General features: G+C 41.0%; 2 protein-coding genes across 2 annotated transcripts; one reads left to right on the top strand and one right to left on the bottom strand.

Moving 5' to 3' along the window:
- Nucleotides 1–2,305: 2,305 nt before the first annotated feature.
- On the top strand, nucleotides 2,306–7,945 carry LOC310819290 (putative polypeptide N-acetylgalactosaminyltransferase 8; the record flags this gene model as incomplete). Its single annotated transcript, XM_083690532.1, has 10 exons — nucleotides 2,306–2,541; nucleotides 2,721–2,887; nucleotides 2,964–3,147; nucleotides 3,281–3,478; nucleotides 3,613–3,727; nucleotides 4,570–4,755; nucleotides 4,878–5,015; nucleotides 5,329–5,424; nucleotides 5,986–6,156; nucleotides 7,432–7,945. 10 exons carry the CDS (start codon nucleotides 2,306–2,308, stop codon nucleotides 7,564–7,566), a joined length of 1,626 nt encoding a protein of 541 aa, XP_083546658.1. The 3' UTR covers nucleotides 7,567–7,945.
- Nucleotides 7,946–10,081: 2,136 nt separating this feature from the next.
- efcab14 (EF-hand calcium binding domain 14) lies at nucleotides 10,082–17,280 on the bottom strand. Its single transcript, XM_083690591.1, has 9 exons — nucleotides 16,449–17,280; nucleotides 16,154–16,302; nucleotides 14,844–14,989; nucleotides 14,538–14,636; nucleotides 14,077–14,187; nucleotides 12,327–12,491; nucleotides 11,966–12,068; nucleotides 11,728–11,859; nucleotides 10,082–11,508 (listed from the first exon to the last, which is right to left on the bottom strand). The coding sequence occupies exons 1-9, from the start codon at nucleotides 16,625–16,627 to the stop codon at nucleotides 11,330–11,332; spliced, it is 1,263 nt and encodes a 420-aa protein (XP_083546717.1). The 5' UTR covers nucleotides 16,628–17,280; the 3' UTR covers nucleotides 10,082–11,329.
- Nucleotides 17,281–19,359: the final 2,079 nt, after the last annotated feature.

Below are 19,359 nucleotides of genomic sequence, written 5' to 3'. Positions count from 1 at the left end.
TGACCATGTCCATCCCTTTATGACCACAGTGTACCCATCTTCTGATGGCTACTTCCAGCAGGATAACACACCATGTCACAAAGCTCACATCATCTCAAACTGATTTCTTGAACATGACAATGAGTTCACTGTACTCCAATGGCCTCCACAGTCACCAGATCTCAATCCAATAGAGTACCTTTGGGATGTGGTGGAACAGGAGATTTGCATCATGGATGTGCAGCTGACAAATCTGCAGCAATGATGCTGTCATGTCAGTATGGACCAAAATCTCTGAGGAATGTTTCCAGCACCTTGTTAAATCTATGCCACAAAGAATTAAGGCAGTTCTGAAGGCAATAGGGGGTCCAACCCGGTACTAACAAGGTGTACCTAATAAAGTGGCCGGTGAGTACATCTACAGTGTATTGCCAAAAACACATAACTCATACCCCTCAACAGCTTCCAACATACTTTGACCTATCCAATGAGACAAACTGCTTAAAGAATCTCACAATTACCCAAACACCCTCACACTGTTACTCTCTCAGACACACACACACACACACACACACACACACACACACACACACACACACACTGTGTTGTAATTAGAATCCAAAGAGCAGCTTTGAGTGATGGTCTTCTGTGTACTCACCCCTCTGCCTCTCTCCATCGCTTTCTCTGTGTCGTCTGTGGCTGTCTCTCTTGTCTGGCCTCTTCTGTTGCTGTCTCTTAGTATTCTCTGTTGCTGTCTCTTAGTATTCTCTGTTGCTGTCTCTTAGTATTCTCTGTTGCTGTCTCTTTTGTCTACCTCCTCTCTCTACCTGTCCTTGTTGAAAAAAGTGTTAAAGTAAACAGTTCTTTTAACAGTTATTTCACATGCTTTTTCACCTCACCTGCAAATTCTTTATCAACCATGTTTTAACTGTTTCACTGTCTGTATTTCACCTGTTATTATTTGTGCAAATAAGTACAACTAATTAGGATCTATAGAGCAACTTGAAGTGATAGGCTACTGTGTACTCAACCCACCTCTTCTGTCACTCTCTGTGTCTTGTCTGTTGCTGTCTGTGTCTTGTCTGTTACTGTCTCCTTTGTTTATTTATCTGTTTGTTTATCTGTTCTTCTGGTGTCTCTCTCCATTATTTACTCTTCTGTTGCTCGGTATAAACGATACACTGTATAAAGCTTTGTGGTTTGAAGCAATAGCTCTCCCTTGAAAATGACTGTGATTCTTGTTCACTCACACACACACACACACACACACACACACACACACACACACACACACACACACATCAACATTTCTCATTCTCTGTCAAGGTTCTTTTAATTTGTATTTTTAACAGGCAATACCATGCATATTCCTGAATGTTTTGAAATATGAATTCAAAGTTAAGGGTGGGTGGGGGTGGCCTCAGAATGTATTGTGAAAGTCTGTACTTTGAAACGACCAACCCTATGTCTCCGCCTCTGCAATAAATTCTAAGATTAGTTAATGCTGACAATACAGATTTATCAATTTCATTTTCTGTAACTCTCCATGTGTAAGACAAATCAATGGTGATATGTATACTACTTTCAGAGGCGCACAGAAAGCTATCAAACGCTATCTTTGTTGTGGTGTTTTTTGACAGGCAATGATGAAGATCAGCTTGCTGCGAGTGGTGGGGATCATCACTGTCTTGGTTGCGGTCATTCCTTTAATCATGTACTTCGTCTATATGAAACAGGTAATGGGTTCCAGTTCAAACAGGCATCGCCATGGACATGGAGACTCTCTCTCGGTCTCGGACCAAGACAGAATCATGACAAAACTGGAGAGTATTGAACAGAACATCAACAAACTAGGTGGGTATATTAAAGACCTCACACTCAGTCTTGACAGACATCTTATTTTACTTTTTTTGCATAAAAGCATTAATAATAACATCCACTTTAAGTCATAGTCATAAAAGTGTTGTAGGCAAATGATAAGCACATTGATTTAACTAATGTACTGTAATTCATAGTTTTGCTGGGAGTTGAAAGCAAATGGGATTATTTAGTAACCAATAATATACAGTATATTATTCCTGCAGGCTATAAAGACAAGTTTCCAAGTTTCATGGTGCTGTAATTATTATGCAGTATTGTGCAACTTGTCTCATCATGGCTGTCAGTCAAGTTAAATGACCGTAACGTACTGCATGAAGCAATTTAACAGCACAAAAGATTTTCACAGATGCCTCTTATTGGCAATCTCATATCCCATTAATGTTGCATATCATTTTCCTCAGTGGCATCAATTATTTTTATAAACACTTTATCTACAGCAAAACGGATGGAATCAACATATCAGAAAGACTCCTCAATTGTGGAGAAAAAGGTTGTGAAGGAGGAAAAGCAGATGGTGGCAAAGGTGTACCCAAACTCATTCCTCTTTACCAAGTGGGGTGATGAGCTGTCAGAGGAAGAGCAGAAAGAGGCAGAGGTTCTGTTCCAGAATTATGGATACAACGTCTTCCTAAGTGACAAACTGCCACTCAACAGAGATATTCTAGACACACGAGACAAGAGGTACCAGTTCAGCTTGGCTCTGCTCAGCTGGACTCTGTAGTGTGATCAAGGCATTATTGTGCTGCATGGGTATGACTTGACGTGAGAATATTTGTCTAAACATCACTGTCTGACAAATGGTGAGACACAAAGCAGAAGTGGTTGTATTATACTTGCTCAATAGCCTCTCAACCTTATAGATGTTTGCAGAAGAAATACCCCAAGGACCTCCCAAGCATTGGAGTGGTGTTGATCTACCTGAACGAGGCCCTGTCTGTCATCAAGAGGGCAATCCGCAGCATCATTGACCGAACACCTGCACACCTTTTGAGGGAGATCATACTGGTAGATGATCACAGCTCCAACGGTTTGTCCCACTGACAATAACCCGTGTCTACATAACAATGTAACATTCTCTTGATTATTAACTCCCCCCTCCACAGAGGATCTGGGAGAAAGGCTAGATGTCTACATAGACCTCATCCACAAGCAGCGGCCTGGACTGGTGAAGAAGGTGAGACACAAGAAGCATATGGGACTGTCCCAAGCTCGCATCTCAGGATGGGAGCACGCCACAGCTGATGTAGTCGCCATTTTAGATGCCCACATTGAAGTGAACTTGGAATGGTGAGTATGGAGTTTTCCCTTTATCTATCATTACGACGCCAATTCTTTTTGAAATGAATAATGTCTACTTGTCTTTTGAGGTGCCTGCTTGCTGTTTGTTGTCTTGTCGTTTATTTGGTCTGCCTATCTGCAGGGCAGAGCCGCTATTGGCTAGGATCAAGGCAGACAGGACAACTGTGGTGACCCCAGTGTTTGACAAGGTCCATTATGATGACCTGCACGTGGAACTTTACGGAACAGCTTCACATGGCTTTGACTGGCAACTGTGGTGCATATACGATAACTTCAGGCCAGAGTGGTATGACCTGAAGGATGACTCAGAGCCAGGGAGGTAAGTAAGTTCAACAATGTACAGTAGCTTCCAAGCCCATCATTGTGACGTTGATTGTATAATGTGACTCGTATTACTGTAACTGCACAACATCTGGGCCTAGTCATTGATCACCATGTTTTCTGTGTTGATAGGAGTCCCTCCATCATGGGCATTCTTGTGGCACATCGACTTTTCCTTGGAGAAATTGGAGCACTTGATGGTGGAATGGAAACGTATGGAGGAGAGAATGTGGAACTGGGGATCCGTGTAAGTTAGCATAGAGTTAATGTAGCAGCATGAACAATGAAAGCCTTCTTGGCTAAATGTGGCATAACCCTTTTGATAGCCTTTGCTTACAAGCCTTTGTTGTGTTTACTGCCAATACACACAATATCTTGGTACATTTTTACTTTTCTGTGACTCCAATATGGCCGCTATAATGAGTTTAAATACCTCCACCTGAGTACATGTTGCCTTTGCATTCAAGACTGGGTTCTCATCTCATGAAACATTTCCAATGAGGTTCTTGTGACAATTTGGAGTAGATTTCATTAGTAAAATGTATTTTGGACCCCATCTTATACTGAGATGGAACCTTGACCTTGTAGAATCTCGGAAACGTGCAGGGTGACAACTGCAAATATTTCAGGAGATGAGAAGCCAGTCTTGAAAACAGAAAGGCAACCTACCTGTAGGCGGAGGTATAAGCTCATTATAGCTTAAATTTTGGAATCACAGAAAAGTGAAATTGTACCAAAATAGTATGTATGGACATACATACATAACACAACTCTCTCAATAAAGTTGTCTTTTATCAGACATTTTCTACATTTATAGATGATTTAACCTTAATTCAATGGTAATATGGCAGCCATGTTGGATTTTAGACACCATATGGGATTTGGGGCAAAATCTAGCGTGGCCAAAAAGCCTAGACATGCATAATCCACTTTGCGAAAACTTTGACGGGATGAAATGCCAGTTGTGGCTGGGCTGTCTATTCTAAAGAGTTTGTGAAGGCTCCATAAAGCCTATAAAGTTGCAGTTTGTTTAAAGTGGGACCCAGATTGTTAATACATTGGTCATCTGTCACCTGTGTCTTCCTGTAGGTGTGGCTGTGTGGAGGCAGTATAGAGGTGGTGCCTTGTTCCAGGATAGCCCACATTGAGAGGGCACACAAACCGTACGCACCAGACCTGAGCCACAACATGAGGAGGAACGCATTGAGGGTGGCTGAGATCTGGATGGATGAATACAAGAAGAATGTGAACATAGCTTGGAATCTTCCATTGAAGGTGTGTTCTCGGCACTAACAACAGAGGACCTTTGATTCTATCATGGTTCCATTAACACTTGGAGAATGATTTGTTTTGTTTTTCTGAGGTATTTTTTTCCACTGACTTATGCCTAATTATAGGACCATGGGATCGATATAGGTGATGTGTCAGAGAGAAAGAAGCTCAGAGAAAATATGAATTGCAAGCCCTTCAAGTGGTACCTGGACAACATATATCCTATGCTGGAACGCTGGGAAAACCTACTGGGCTATGGAGGGGTAAGGATGACATTTTGCGTGTCCTTCCTTGACTAAAAGAATGCATTGTATTAACTAGTTTATTCTATTATTTGTACATGAAACAGTACCACCCCACAATCTTAAAATCATGTATGTTCCATGAATACAATACTACATGGCAACAAATAAATCCAGATTGTCAGTACAACACAGTAAAGCAGTAAAACATCCCCATTGAATTTATGATGGCTGTTGTACTGTAACACTAAAAAGGCAGCAATCACTATCAGTGAACATCATCATATTATGAGTGCCATTTTACCAAAGTTCCTGTCTGAACTGACCCATACAGCTGCAAAACGACCTCCTGCAGGACCACTGTATTGACCAGGGGGCTGTTCCTGGGAGCATACCCATTCTGTACGGATGCCATTTTTACGCATCTCAGGTACAGTACTTAAAGGCACAATCTGAGATTTGATCAATGTTCATCTAAATTCATAATATGCTAAATCGATGGACAGTAAGTAGAATTAGTTATAATTTTCTTTTTATGTCCTCCAATTAGGGGAGAATTAGGGGAGGGCATTAGGGAAGAAATAATTCTTAATTCATAAGAATTATTATGAGGGCTGAAAAAAGGGACTAGAAATTATGCAAGCAATGCTATCTGATAGAACTTAAATTATGTTTTACTAATTTCTACCCCTAAAAACAAAACAAAAATAACTTATACAGTAAATGAATAGTATAAATGTCTCATCTGAAGGATTGCACCTTGTATTACTGTAACAAAAGTCTTTGAGGGAAAATGTGGTCTCAGGTGAATACTGTATTAATTCCTTTTTACTTGTGTGTTGTATTTTTATGATTTATTAATTGCAATATCCACGTATTCAATGTATATGACTGTCATGGACTCTATGTTTGTGTTTTCTATCTGAATGTACTACATTTTGAACTACCTGTTCAACCAGTTTTTTCAAGGATGTCCTCTCTTCTCACACAGTACTGTTACTACAACACTGATGGCCAGATCTACATTGGAGTGATGATGTCTCATAAGTACAACAACAATCGATGTCTGGTGGATCCTGGCCACGAGTCGAACATACCCTCACTTCAACGGTGTGAACTGGCCAAGGAGAAGGGACTGCATATGTACTGGGACTTTCAACAGGTAAACACACTTGTATGTCAGGACCAGACTGTACATTTCAGCACAAGCTTATAAGGTGGTGATGACACAAGAGATATGTAATAATAATTCAATAATAATTAATTCAGAAGACTGATACCAATTTAATATACATTATAAACAATCTCTGAATAATCACCAGGCTCTCACAGTCTTTAGAATGAGGCGTTGTAGAGCCCCGCAGTTACTTCTCACAGACTGCATGAAGCAGCAATCGCCTTCATTGTGGGAAGCACTTTTCATGACCAATCATGAATGTATGATGAATTTGGAAAACACCCTTATGCCGCGATGTGTAGACTGTGCTAGGATATAAATCATTATGGTATTTGAGAGATCTATTGATTGCACATACCACTGTAGTGTAATACCGCTTCGCCTGAACTACCTGTAACCTATCAAATTGATGGAGGGGCGAGACACAGATTTCACAACAAGATGGCGGCTACTTCAGTGGACAATTAGGAAGTCTTCCACCACAGATTCAGAAATAAATATACACTCTTTCTGTATGAAACAAGCACTCTCTAAATGTACTTTACCCCCTCCTGCTAGCAAGCTACTCTGCTAGCATAGACATGCCTACGAAGTTCATGTTAGCATAATTGCTAATCGTAGCTAGCGACCTTGCTACATAAAGCACTATATCAGGTAGCCTAGCAACAACAGTCAGGTCTTTTTCAACTCCGCTTTGAAGGCCGCTGTTTCAGATACAGAAGCGGTGCGCATCCCTTTTTTGTAGGCAAAAAGCACGTTTGGTGGACACAGCCCTATGACAGGCTCACTTTCTCGTTCAACTCGTCTTCTATATATGCCATTTAGCTGACGCTTTCATCCAAAGCGACTTACATTGCAGTGAGTGCATACATTTCAGTATATATGGTCCCAGCAGGAATCAAACCCACAACCTAAGCGTTGTTAGCGCCATGCTCTACCAGCTGAGCCAAAGAGGACCACAGAATTAAAGGTTGACATTATACGAGTGGTATCTTTCTTCTCGAATCGGAGGATATAGGATATACTGTAGTAGTATGATCTCTGGTACTGGATATAAGATTTTGGTAATGCAAATCAATACAATGCCTTCTGATAAGGGGTAACATAAAGAGCAACATCTATCGATCTGACTATTGATCTATCTATTGATTTAATTTCGATTGATTGTGATCATGTGAAAAGTCATTGCATGACTAATTACCTTAACTATTACTGATGTGTCACTTCATTTACGACCAATACTACAATTTTGTTTTACAGGGTCTGTCCATCAGGAACAGAGGCACAAATAGGTGTCTTGAGATTGCCCAGGGGGAAAATACATACTATCAACTCATCCTCCAAGCGTGCAGTGGGCAACACTGGAGAATACAAAATGTGGTCACAACGTTCTAGGAGAAACTATGTCCCAGTCTATGGGAGAAGCATGTTGTCAAGTTGTTGGGGTGGCTTCCACTACATTCTCTGCTTCCACACCAAGTATTGCAAGAGAAATGTTTGATTGAACACAGTCAATTTCACAGTCAGTTATGCACTACTGTACAGTACATTCTTCCATATTGAAAATGGTTAAACTTGTTATCCATCAATCCTAGTACCCTCCGTAAACAACCACTGTGTTGATCAGGAAAAATCTTACCCCACCTACAGTAAATTATTAGATCTTCCCATTGAAAACCGTAGGCATGCAGACATCGTTGGACATTGTTGTATAGTTTTTTTTCCCTAGGTATTATTTTCAACAAACAGTACGACAAAAAGATTCTTTGTTCTCTCTAACAGCATACAAGGGTTAAGAATAAAAGTGTACGTTATTTTTGCAATACACTTGCTGGCAGTTCTTCTGAGTGCTAGGGGAGTGATTAGCAAGCACTATCCATGGGACATGGGGCACTGTGGGCATTGTCCTCCCTGGATTGTGTTTGCCAGTCATGCCCTTGGCACTGACCACACACCCCTATCATCACCATCCTGTCTTGTACATTCTGATGAGGGTCATTGATGGCCGAACCGTCCTGCTTTTATCTTATAGAATAATACAATTGTACATTTTGAGCCAGAGTCGCACCTCTTTCCTTTCCTTAGTCAATGTAGCGTTGAAACATTTCTGTGTAGTGTGTTCGAGGTATGACGTGATGAATGAATGAGAACCGTTTCTGCTGCTTCGCCTCTTGACTGCGATGTGAACAAAAAATGTATTTTGTTAATGAGGGTGAGGGCTGTGTGGATGAACCGTCTGCTGGAGCTGGTCGGGGTCTCTCCCTCATCAGCTGTGTCAGTGCTTTTGAGGGATGGGGTTGAAGAGTGTTGAAATTGTAATGACATTTTCAGATTTGGAAAACAACATCAACAGTCTGAGTAAATAGTCTTTCTTATAAACATGTTGGGTGTTGCACTGCTATGTTAGCATTGTCATGCTGTCTAAGCCCAATAGAGACGCGTGTACAGATTGTAAACTCACAGCTGCTTAAACATGCTTGCTACGTTCTCAGGTCTGTGGTTTAGAGCATGCGTAAATGTAATCTTAAATTCAATTGCAATGTACTGCAAAAGTCACCTCACTCTCCACTAAGGGTCAGTGGAATCAGTGTGTATCACCTTAAATCTTGGTTTAGGAAGATTCTAGAATATTAACCACTTTATTTTGATACACACAATACTAGGATATTAGCAAACATGAACTGTAGCAAACATTTGCAAAAATCAGACTGACAAAGTATAGGCAACTTCGTTCTGAGGGCAGAAAAAATCTGATTGGTTTAGGGCAGAACACACCCGAAGATTCTCATTTCAAACCCACACCATGTTTTCAAAAGCTGTGTATCTGTTAAACTCTGCCCACTGACATCTCATTTTAAAACCCAATCGGATTTGTTCTGCCATAAACCTAAACTTTGTGAAAACATTTTCATAACCCTATTAACCCCATTGACAGAATCAAATGGTCATTTGTGAAACTCCGTCATAGCTGGTTTTGGAATCAGGTGTAATCTTGGACTATAATAATCAAGTCACCCAGATCAGAATAATACCCCTTTCAATAAGGAAGTTCTGATCACTGCTCTATATACCATATCTATATGCCACTCTATCCACTTTTTGACCATGTATCACTGTTTGACCATGTATCACCACATTAAGCAGTAGGTTGTTGTGACTGCAACATTTGACTAGCACAGACACTTGATTTCTGTATGGTCTCATCGTTGGCTGTCAGCAACCCTGCTATCAGCAAACTTGATCATTTTTGACAGAATCTAACCGGGAGACACAGTCATTTGTTTTACAGTGAGTACAATAGTGGTGGTAAAACACCCCTGTGGTGATGCAGTATTGAAGAAACAAGACTTGGAAAGCACCTGAAAACACCTAAGTTTTACCAGATGCTTCCTCAGTAAGAAGTTGTAGATCCAATGACACAGCTGTTTATCCCCAGATCTGCCAGCTTGTTAAAAAGCATCACTGACAAGATAAGACGACAGCTCTGCGTTTAACACTATGAACAAGACACAGGCAGAGGTGCCAGGGGACTCCAGGTGCTGAAGAATGCAGTGCAGGCTCAGGGAAACTACTGCATCATCACCAGACCTGTTGGCTCTGTATGAAAATAAACACTTTGATTATAACAGAGGTAACAAGGTGACGGGTCCGTCGTCATTCAGACACTTGCACACAGTAGGTTTCTTTGGAACGGAATGACAGCAGCTGGTACCTTTGCCTGTTGAAGTGAATGGTTAAAAGATATCCAGCATCAGGTCAAACCGTAGGTTTGCCATATTAAAGCACCAGGTCAAACAACATGATCGGGATTTCTTGGAGGACATGAATACCACATCGATGTCAAAGATCCTTGTGGTCCACATATTCATTTATTCATTGGTGTCCACAGAAAACACATTCATAAAATCCCCACAGTATCTAAAGCACACAGCTTTATTGGGAGAACTGTAGAAATCAGAAGGACATGTCAAAAAAAAAGCTCTTACCCTAATTTTGAGTTCTAATTAACACATCATTGTCCTGCAATACAAAACTACTCTCAAACCCAAACAGCTTATGTTAAATTGATAAATTAGACACTTACTCATGTTACATTATGAGCAACATGCAAAACACAACTTAAAAACTCATTTCCATTATAATATACAATGCTGAGAGCATCTTCTACTCACCTCCAAAGCAATCCCAGTCCCCCAACCCCCAGATAAGTACATTTTACAGGATGCCATATTAAAAATGCTATCATATTTACACAATACAACAGTGTTGAGTGATTTGACATGTCCTGGTTTATCAATTCTATTATTTAGGGCCCACACAAAATGATTGAAAATCAAGTAAAGAGTTATCAGTGCTTCTCTTACTACCTGTTATATAATATCATGAAAGTGAGCCAGGTATGCCTACTTCTGACTCTTCATTTCTAGTCACACAATTCAAATATAAATTGAGTCTAGTACTACATTGATCTTGTAAGCCAATTGACTTCAGTATTATTGCAACATATGCTGTAGGAGTTAATATTTCAAAGGAATTCCTTCTCAACTACATAAAAGCATGTGTTTGGAGCCCTTCAAATCTTGCAGACTTGAAAACTGCTAAAAGAAAAACAGTTAAGAAAAAATAAACTATGGTTGGGTTAAGGATAGGTTGACAGTCTTAGTGTTAAATTGACATTCAAATGAAAAACCATATAACAATTACATAAAGAAGAGACAAGGGATCAGGAAAGACCAACTGAACCTAAGTAACATTTTTTTGTTCTACATTATAACTGACATACAAAATGTGTGTATCAGTCTGTATTTCTGATGAAGTCAAGTTATTCATCTGACATACATTCGGGATTTTAGAAATTCTACATCGGAAAAGTCCATCTGTAAACATTTTTGTCAAGTGACAAGAAACATCAAACCAACTAACCTTGGGGATCTGTGCACTGTAGCTTACGTTACAGAAAAAGGGGAAAAAAGAAAAGAAACTTGCGTTCAGGTGAGTTAGACCAGTGAGGTGTACAAGTGTACATGCCAGTGCCACTGTTCCACAATCAGCGTGTTAAATATTCAGTTCAAAGAAAAGTGCAGCCATCACTGAGAGGCAATCCACACACCCCTCTTGTGTTCAATACTGTTCACTGCTTTCGCCAGAACTGCTCTTCTCACAAACCCACGGCAGCCTTCAGCTCAGCCAGTGAGTACCTCTGGTCCCCATCTTTGTCATGGCACTCCAGGGTTAGAGGATCTGGAGTTGACTCCCCAAAGAGTTTCCTCAGGTCTCGGTAGGATAATCCCTGAGAGGCAGGGTCGAACCCTGTGCGCTGGAAGAGGTCCTTGAGATCTGTTGGGGGGGGGGGGGGGGGGGGGGGGGTAATCATGAAAGGCTTCATTATTTTGTTCCTGTGAGCAAAGAGCTGAAAGAACACTCCTAGCCAAAGCACAATGTCAAATTGACTACTGACGATCTGCTCTTCTCAATGGTGATGTATAGAGCACATGTTGAACACGAGATCTCGATTTTGGTGAATGTTCATATACAAGATGACATAACAACATTTACCTCTCAGAGAGGTGACACCAGGTAAGGACACAGCCTTTGGGTTTCCGCTTGCTGCCTCTCTCCTGGAGCGGTTTGGCGTCAAAAAACGTGGAAGTCTGGTTGGCTTGGGGCCCGTCGGTGGCGTTGATTCGTCTTCAGAGGGAAAGTTGGAACACGGTTACAATGAAGTGTGAGGCGGAAGAACAACAAAAGGAATCCAAAGATGCCACGTGCACGACAATACATTTCACGTTCATACCAAGAACTCCATCAGTAGTGGTGTCAGCATCTGCAACAGGGTCTTTTACCAGCGCTGCTGTATGTTCAGTGACGGACACAGGCTCAACAGTCTCCGTAGACTCCTGGAATCGGTTGTAAGGTTACTTTAGTATTACGTTAAGCGTGTGAATAAAAACAAGTCAAGTCATTCATCGTCATTGAGTCTTGTTTTTTTTTTGTGTGATCATAAACTATTTGGATTTGGAGAGAGAACAGTACGATGTCGTTCTGCACACAGGGTCACCGTGTCTCAACTCTTTGGAACAGTACTGTATGTCCCTGTCAATATCTTATCTTTCTCAAGAACCATGAAATGTGAACCGTCATCACACATTACTCACGCTGTGTGGTGTTGTTTGGGCAGAGCCGCGCTCTAAGGAGGACACCCTCTGGGTGAGATTGGAGACGGTGGAGCCGAGAGTGTGGATTTGGTCGCCGGTCCAGGAGTGGAACTGGCCTTGGGTCTTGTTAACCTCCTTCACAGCTTCTCTCAGATGCGTTATGTCCTGAATCAATACAGAACACAAAGACATGGTTAAAAAGACTTGCCTTTTTCTTTGATGGATGCACAGATATAGTGGAGGGATATTGACAAATGGATCAATATATGAAAAAAGGAATACATGAGAAGGAATGTTAGCCCAAGACAGGGTGATAAAGGGATATTATTGGTCCATTTTGATAATATACAGAATTCTAGGGGGCAATCTGGGATTCAACAACAAAGCAGTCACCTCACCACTTATTCTGTGAGAACAGCTGAGTGATGTGAGGAAAAAGTTTCACAATAATAATTTCTTTCAATGTACAATGTTCTATTCGTGTTCTGCACATGTTTTAATGTAATAACCCCTCAGAATGCTTTGTATATCACTTCTCGAAGAGCTCTTAATAAACGGAGGAAACTTCATCACATTGTGTACCTTTCGTGGTTCATTCTTGTGAGCCTAGCAACTCACTCTTTCATTGATTAGTTAGTCGAATTTCCACGACAGTGATGGGGCTGGAGGAATGTAACAACTCAAATTCATAGACAGACATATGGATGCAAGGACTGACCATTTATGACATCAACATGATTGTTTTACCTCATTGTTTATGAACAAACACTGTAAAACTCCAAAACATGGTTAAAACTATCTTATATTTTGGCTTCTGATGGTGTATCACGGTTGAACTAATCTCATGAGGAGGGCAGGGTGGCAGGCAGCCTCAAGGTTAGAGTGGCCGGGCCTGCCAGTAACCTTGTTGAGACCAGGCTTTACTAGTTTGGAAAGGCTGGTCTAATCTCTTTGCAGAAAGTAGCTATAAAGGGATTGAAACCTGTTTGAAAAGAGTGACGCCTCGCCACACATTAAACTAATCAAATACCTAATGCCTTCATCAAATACATTTTGTGTAGAGGGAACACTTCTTTTTTTTTCAGCAGAGGCTGTTGATTTGGTATTTGATTCTTTATTCCCACCGTCTTATTTTACCTATTTCAGAAAATGATATGAAAAGATATGGATCTTTAGTTGTTCTCACGGAAGTTTGACCCAGATTCACTCTGCAAACTGAGCTGCAGTGATCCCAAAATAAAGGTCAGCATTGTGTTCAGTGTATTGTGGATGAAAGTAACCCATCCTTGGGAAAATCTGTAACCAAAAGATAATCCTCCTCAAACAGTATTGGACACGTTGCTCTGTAACATCGAATTGTAGGTCTATTTATACTATTGAATTGCACGTGCGGACACTAATCCCAGCCCTGTGACACTGGGGCCACATGGTGAGGTTCATGCCTCATCTAAAAGCTGCTCAAACACACACAAGGTACACATGCAATCTACGTGAGCAGATTTGCCTCAGTAAAAGAAAAAAAAAACAAGTAGCCTAAAAACTGTACCTAGTTCATGAGATGTTGCAGTGGTGGATTAGCGCACCGACCTCAAATTACTCAATTCTACCCGCGTCTAGACATTGTATAATCTGTCATCTAGATCATTCTGCAGGGTGGCACCGCTTGCTGGCTCAAAAGAACAACATTTGGGATTTGGGATGTTTCCACAGAAGACAGTTGGAATATTGTAATGGGATTGTTGTATCTTACCGTGGCCTTTTTCAAATTGTCCGTTTCTTTCCTCTGGTCCTCGAGAGCGGTCTGCATCGACTTCACGTCATGCTGCACGCTTGTTAACGTGCTCCCGATAGTAGCCACACTCTGCAAGTATAGACATTGTAGACACAAATGACAAACAAATGACAAATGCATTGTAGTGGATGCCACTACAGGCTGAGGGACTAATGAGCAACACTCACAGCAATAATGACAACTAAGAGCCAAATCTGAGAAGCCTTCTTGGCCTCTCGCCGGGCCTTGCTGGCCTCTATTTTCTTGTACACGTGTTCATTTTCAAACTAATTTCTCTTGTAAAGTGTGTTGTGACCATCATGTGAAATGCACTTTAGTATATGAAAAACTAAAAAGACATATTTTGCTGTATAATTATTCATCTAGGCCTACATAATGCATTGGTAGGACATATTTCATCCAGATGTGATGAGGTTTACCTTTTGGAGCTCTTCAACCGTATTTGGAAGGTTGATTAGATCGGAGGCTGACTTGATGTTGGCCTTTAGATGGTTCACTGCAGAGTCCAGCAAACTGATCTAATTGAGTGAAACATTCCACAAGAACCAATAACATTCAATTACACTCGGCACGTTCACACCGAATTAAGAAAAGCCAACCGTCAAGTTGCCTGGGTATTTTTGAAAAATCTCGACTGCAATTCACTGCCGTAGTATGGGAGTTGACAACACGCCCGCTCACTTTCTGTGGAGTACATGAACCTAGTGCGAACGACGACACTTTACCTTTCTGTTCATCTCTGTGAGGTTGGACCACAGTTTGTTCAGACCCTTGTCTCCACTTTCAATGTCTTCAAGCTTCTTCTGCTTAGTCTTCAGATCTTCACTTAGTTTTGGTATTTCATGTGATGACGCTTTCTGGCTGGATTCCACTGTCAAGATAAGGGATTTTAAGAATGACAATCGTTTCTGTGTTGCAAACCATGGCAATCAACAAGTACGTCCAAAGGACAAAGGTTAAATAGCCTAGCTCAACAAGTAAAACAACTATTTACAACAACCCGAGAGTGAATCTCTCAAACCAATGCATACTCATACTTTGCACCCAATGCATACTCATACTTTGCACCCAATGCATACTCATGCTTTATCGAGTTCTGCCCATTTTCTTGGGCTTTCGGATCCCCTTTGGCCTAGCTGAACGATACCACTCCATGTCACCTGCCATGGAGTCGGGCGGTCTTCTCAACTCACCCATCAGAGTTGAACTTTGATCAGGTTTTACTTAGTATTTACGTATCTTCTTTTTTTCCTGTTTTTTAATCTATGTTTTAGGGCATTTCTGCTTTATTGGGATAGAGATAGTAGAGATTGACAGGAAGGATGGGTGAGAGAGAGGAGGGGAGGGATGAGATGCAGGATATGTTGATGGCCGGAATCGAGGGGGGACGACGACGACGACGACGACAAGCAAGAGGAAGAAGACTCAAGACTTTGGCGTTGTTGTCGTGACCGCCAGAGTCTTCAGTCGCTGTGAATGCCGTCATATCATCATCATCTTCTACTTTGGAGAAAAAGTGTGGTCTGCACAGGTCTGATCTGTAATGATGGACACACTAATCATGGTGAGTGCAATCAGCACAAGTGTTTCCTCACCTTGATGAGTTTGTCCTGCGTTACCCTGAACTGCTACGGGCAGTCGGGCAGACCAGACCTGTGCAGAACACACGTTTTCTCAATAGTAGAAGATGATGACGATATGACGGCACTGCGACCCCCCCCCCCCCTCCACACACACACACATTGTAAAATGTTTGTTCTCAAACGATCGGGACATTTGAAAGAAGACACAGATCAACGTCATCAACGGCCAGACATGGTAATTGTACAGTTGAAATGTAAATATGGAGATTTATTCAAGTATCTGGGGTAAAACCTGATCAAAGTTCAACTGAGAGGTCAGTTGAGCAGACAGTATGACTCTGTGGCAGGTGACATGGAGTTGCATAATCCAGCCACCTTTGGCCTTGACAAAGTGTATTCACAGAGATCATAAGTCAAATCCTGTGGTGGTGTTTCTGTATGAAATGGCTTACTTGTGTGCAGCTTTTCTTTGAGGGAGTCTAGGTCCTCTTTCAGGGCGATCTGCATCCATATCAACCCCGCACAAGCCATAACACAGGCAGCCAGAATTATGAAGAGAAACAGGGGGTAGCAGACATTGCAACACTGCACGTAGCTTCTTCTATGATGAATGAGAAACACAGTTGGCATTAATATTTCACAAGGTCATGCATCATTGAATGAGAGATATTTCCAATAGACGTCCTGGGTGTCTGAACTAGGCAAAAGCTCGCTACATGGTTTACTAAGGTCTGGTTGATCACTTACTTTCCAAAGGCAGCGACAGTGCCAAGGTTGTTGAACTCATCATCATCTGAACTTGACTCGGATTCCGAGTCCGCCGGGGGCTCAGTTCGGAGGAGCCTGTGGCCAGACCCTTTCTTGGTCTTCTTCCTCTTGCTGTCCCCAAGTCCAATCAATGCATTGAGCTCCTTCCTTTTCTTCATCTTCTTCTGTGGGGTCAGCGATCCCGCTGAACCCGATTTAAACCCGACTAAATCCAACGTTTTGTCCAGTTTGGTGGATTATACTATCTTCTAGCTACAGCGAGCAGAAGACCAAGTCATTAGACGCTCGCAGGGCTATGGCTCGCCAATTCGGATTCCACGCCGTCGTCCAAATATAACAAGCTAGTACAGCTTGCCAAAGTAGTTTTACATTAGCTAGCTACCTAACTTTGTATTTTGAATCCAGCAAGCTAATGACGTTAGCTCCCATATATAGCTTCAACTACCAAACAGCTAACTAGCTGGCATGTTATTCTGAGAGCTCGATTCAGCGTCTGAAAAACAAATCGAAATACACTACCAGATAAATAGCAAGAGAGCGAAAGAGTCTGTGTCGTAAAGCGATGTTAGCTAACTTGCGTCAACTCAACCTAGCTGCTAGCTAATGCTACTTGAAACCGGCCCCGTACTGCCCTGTAATCTGTGTTAAAATGGCGATTTCAAGCTATGAAACGAGATATGGTGCATAAAGCATAGTCTATAAAATAACTCGCTTCTTAAAGCACGATCTAGACTAACGACAAGTTTCACCACAGCTCCTTAAATGTATAATCATAAAATGAATATGCGCCAGCTAACAAATTGTTTTGATGGTGAACATCTGACAGATGTGTTCTCTGAGCTCCAATAGTGGAACTCCGCCCTTCTACTTCTGGTCAATGTAAATTTTATGTAAATGAGGATTTCTTCAAAATAAGAGCACACAAGTTCAACTTTATTTTGCATTTAAACATGGTAAATAAGGGTCAAGGAACCACAACAAATATGCTAATAATCTTAATAAATATAGATCAATCATAACCATATAATATTATGTATAGTATTGCCACAATTGTTACTTATATCCTAATTACTATTATGAAATGGTATTGCCCCAGAATAATGGGCTGTGCAGAACTATTTTTCAAAGATTTCAATACATCTCTGGTACCACTCTACTTTGGAACACTTCTAGAATGCATATCAGGTGAGTGAATCTAGCGATGTCACTGCAAATGTTGCTGGCTATTTACTCCAGCCATACACCTCAAAGTACCCAATCTGCACTGTGTAGGACACATACAATGGACTGTACAGAGCTATTTTTCAATGATTTCAATACATCTCTGGTACATCTCTGTATTGAAATCTTTGAAAAGTAGTTCTGTACAGTCCAGTTTATACAAATATAATAGGAATGTGTAAAATTACATGTAAATCCACCAATATGTACATTGTAAAGCTCTAAACTACTTTTTCAAAATTGTACATACTTTCTGTTGTGTAATTGGTGGTCATTTCTCACCCCAACCATAGACTGTTCACCCCACTCCCCTCCGGGAGGCGCTACAGGTCTCTCCGCACCCAAACCAGCAGGTTCAGAGGTAGCTTCTTCCCTGCGGCTGTCACCCTACTGAACTCGAACTCTGCACCTAGGTGACAACCTACCAACCCCTGCACCCCCCCCCCCCCCCCCCCCCCCCCACCCGGACAATTGCACTATTACAGTATTCCTATAAACTGTACATACTGTATCCACACTTACTGTACCACTGCTCTTACTCAATACCACTGCTCTTCTGTACATATCTGTCTATATTGTTCATAATCTGTCTATACTGTTCATAATGCACATATCCCTATATTTTCTTTAATACTACTGTTAATACACTGCACATATCTGTACATACTGTACATACCTGTTTATACTGTTCATACGGCATTCCATATTTATATTTATTCTGCTATCTACCTTAATGTTACTGTTAATACATATATACTGCTAGACTGCATTACCTATACAGCTCATATGCTGCTACACTGTTCATACTGCAACCTATTTAGTCTGCTTATAATGCTACTGCTTATTAATATACTGCTTACACTGCACTACTTATACTATACTACACTACTTACTGCTCATATACTGCACTACCTGTATATACTGTTCATTGCACTTTCTGCTTTTTTGCACTTCTGGTTAGATGCTAACTGCATTTCGTTGTCTCTGTACTTGTACTCTGCACAATGACAATAAAGTTGAATCTAATCTAATCTAATCTAATCTTATTTCAGCAAAAATAAGAGAAAATATTGTGATCCCATCACTTTCCATTCATGTATTAACCTGCGCTTTTATTTTGAAGCCGCCATACCGGCCATAAGCGAAACCGGAAGTCTTAATAGAGCTATATGGAGCTTATTAGAGCTCAGAGAACACAAATATCTGAGAGGGCGTCTTAAGTAAACTAAAACCTGATTGGTTGAACACATTTCCGTTTCCTTTATGGGGTGCAATACTGCCTCCAACAGGATCAACTAGTCATTACACATAGCCCATACATTTCTCTTGGCCATATCATTTATTCCCATGGGGAAATATCACCGGAGATGATTTTTTATTATTATTATTTATTATTTAAAAGAGGCTTTGATATCACATCTCACTCTACAACTTGAATTGTTCTAGATGTATACGTTTCATATTCCAAACAACATTTCACAGTGTTACACAACCATTGACTCTCAACATCATAGTTCCCATTCCTTGTTTTATCTCTTGCCTCTCTCCTGGTACACTACTTCTTATATTCTGTGGTGTTTCATGATGCTTCCTTTGAAGCATCAGTGCACTAGCAGGTTGTGAGATTTTCCCCCATAAATTCATATTCTCCATCAGAAGAAAATCCTGA

This window comes from Argentina silus, assembly GCF_951799395.1.
Source record: "Argentina silus genome assembly, chromosome: 18".
Lineage (NCBI taxonomy): Eukaryota > Metazoa > Chordata > Actinopteri > Argentiniformes > Argentinidae > Argentina > Argentina silus.
The sequence above is the reverse complement of the archived record's forward strand: the minus strand, read 5'-3'. Positions and strand labels throughout refer to the sequence as shown.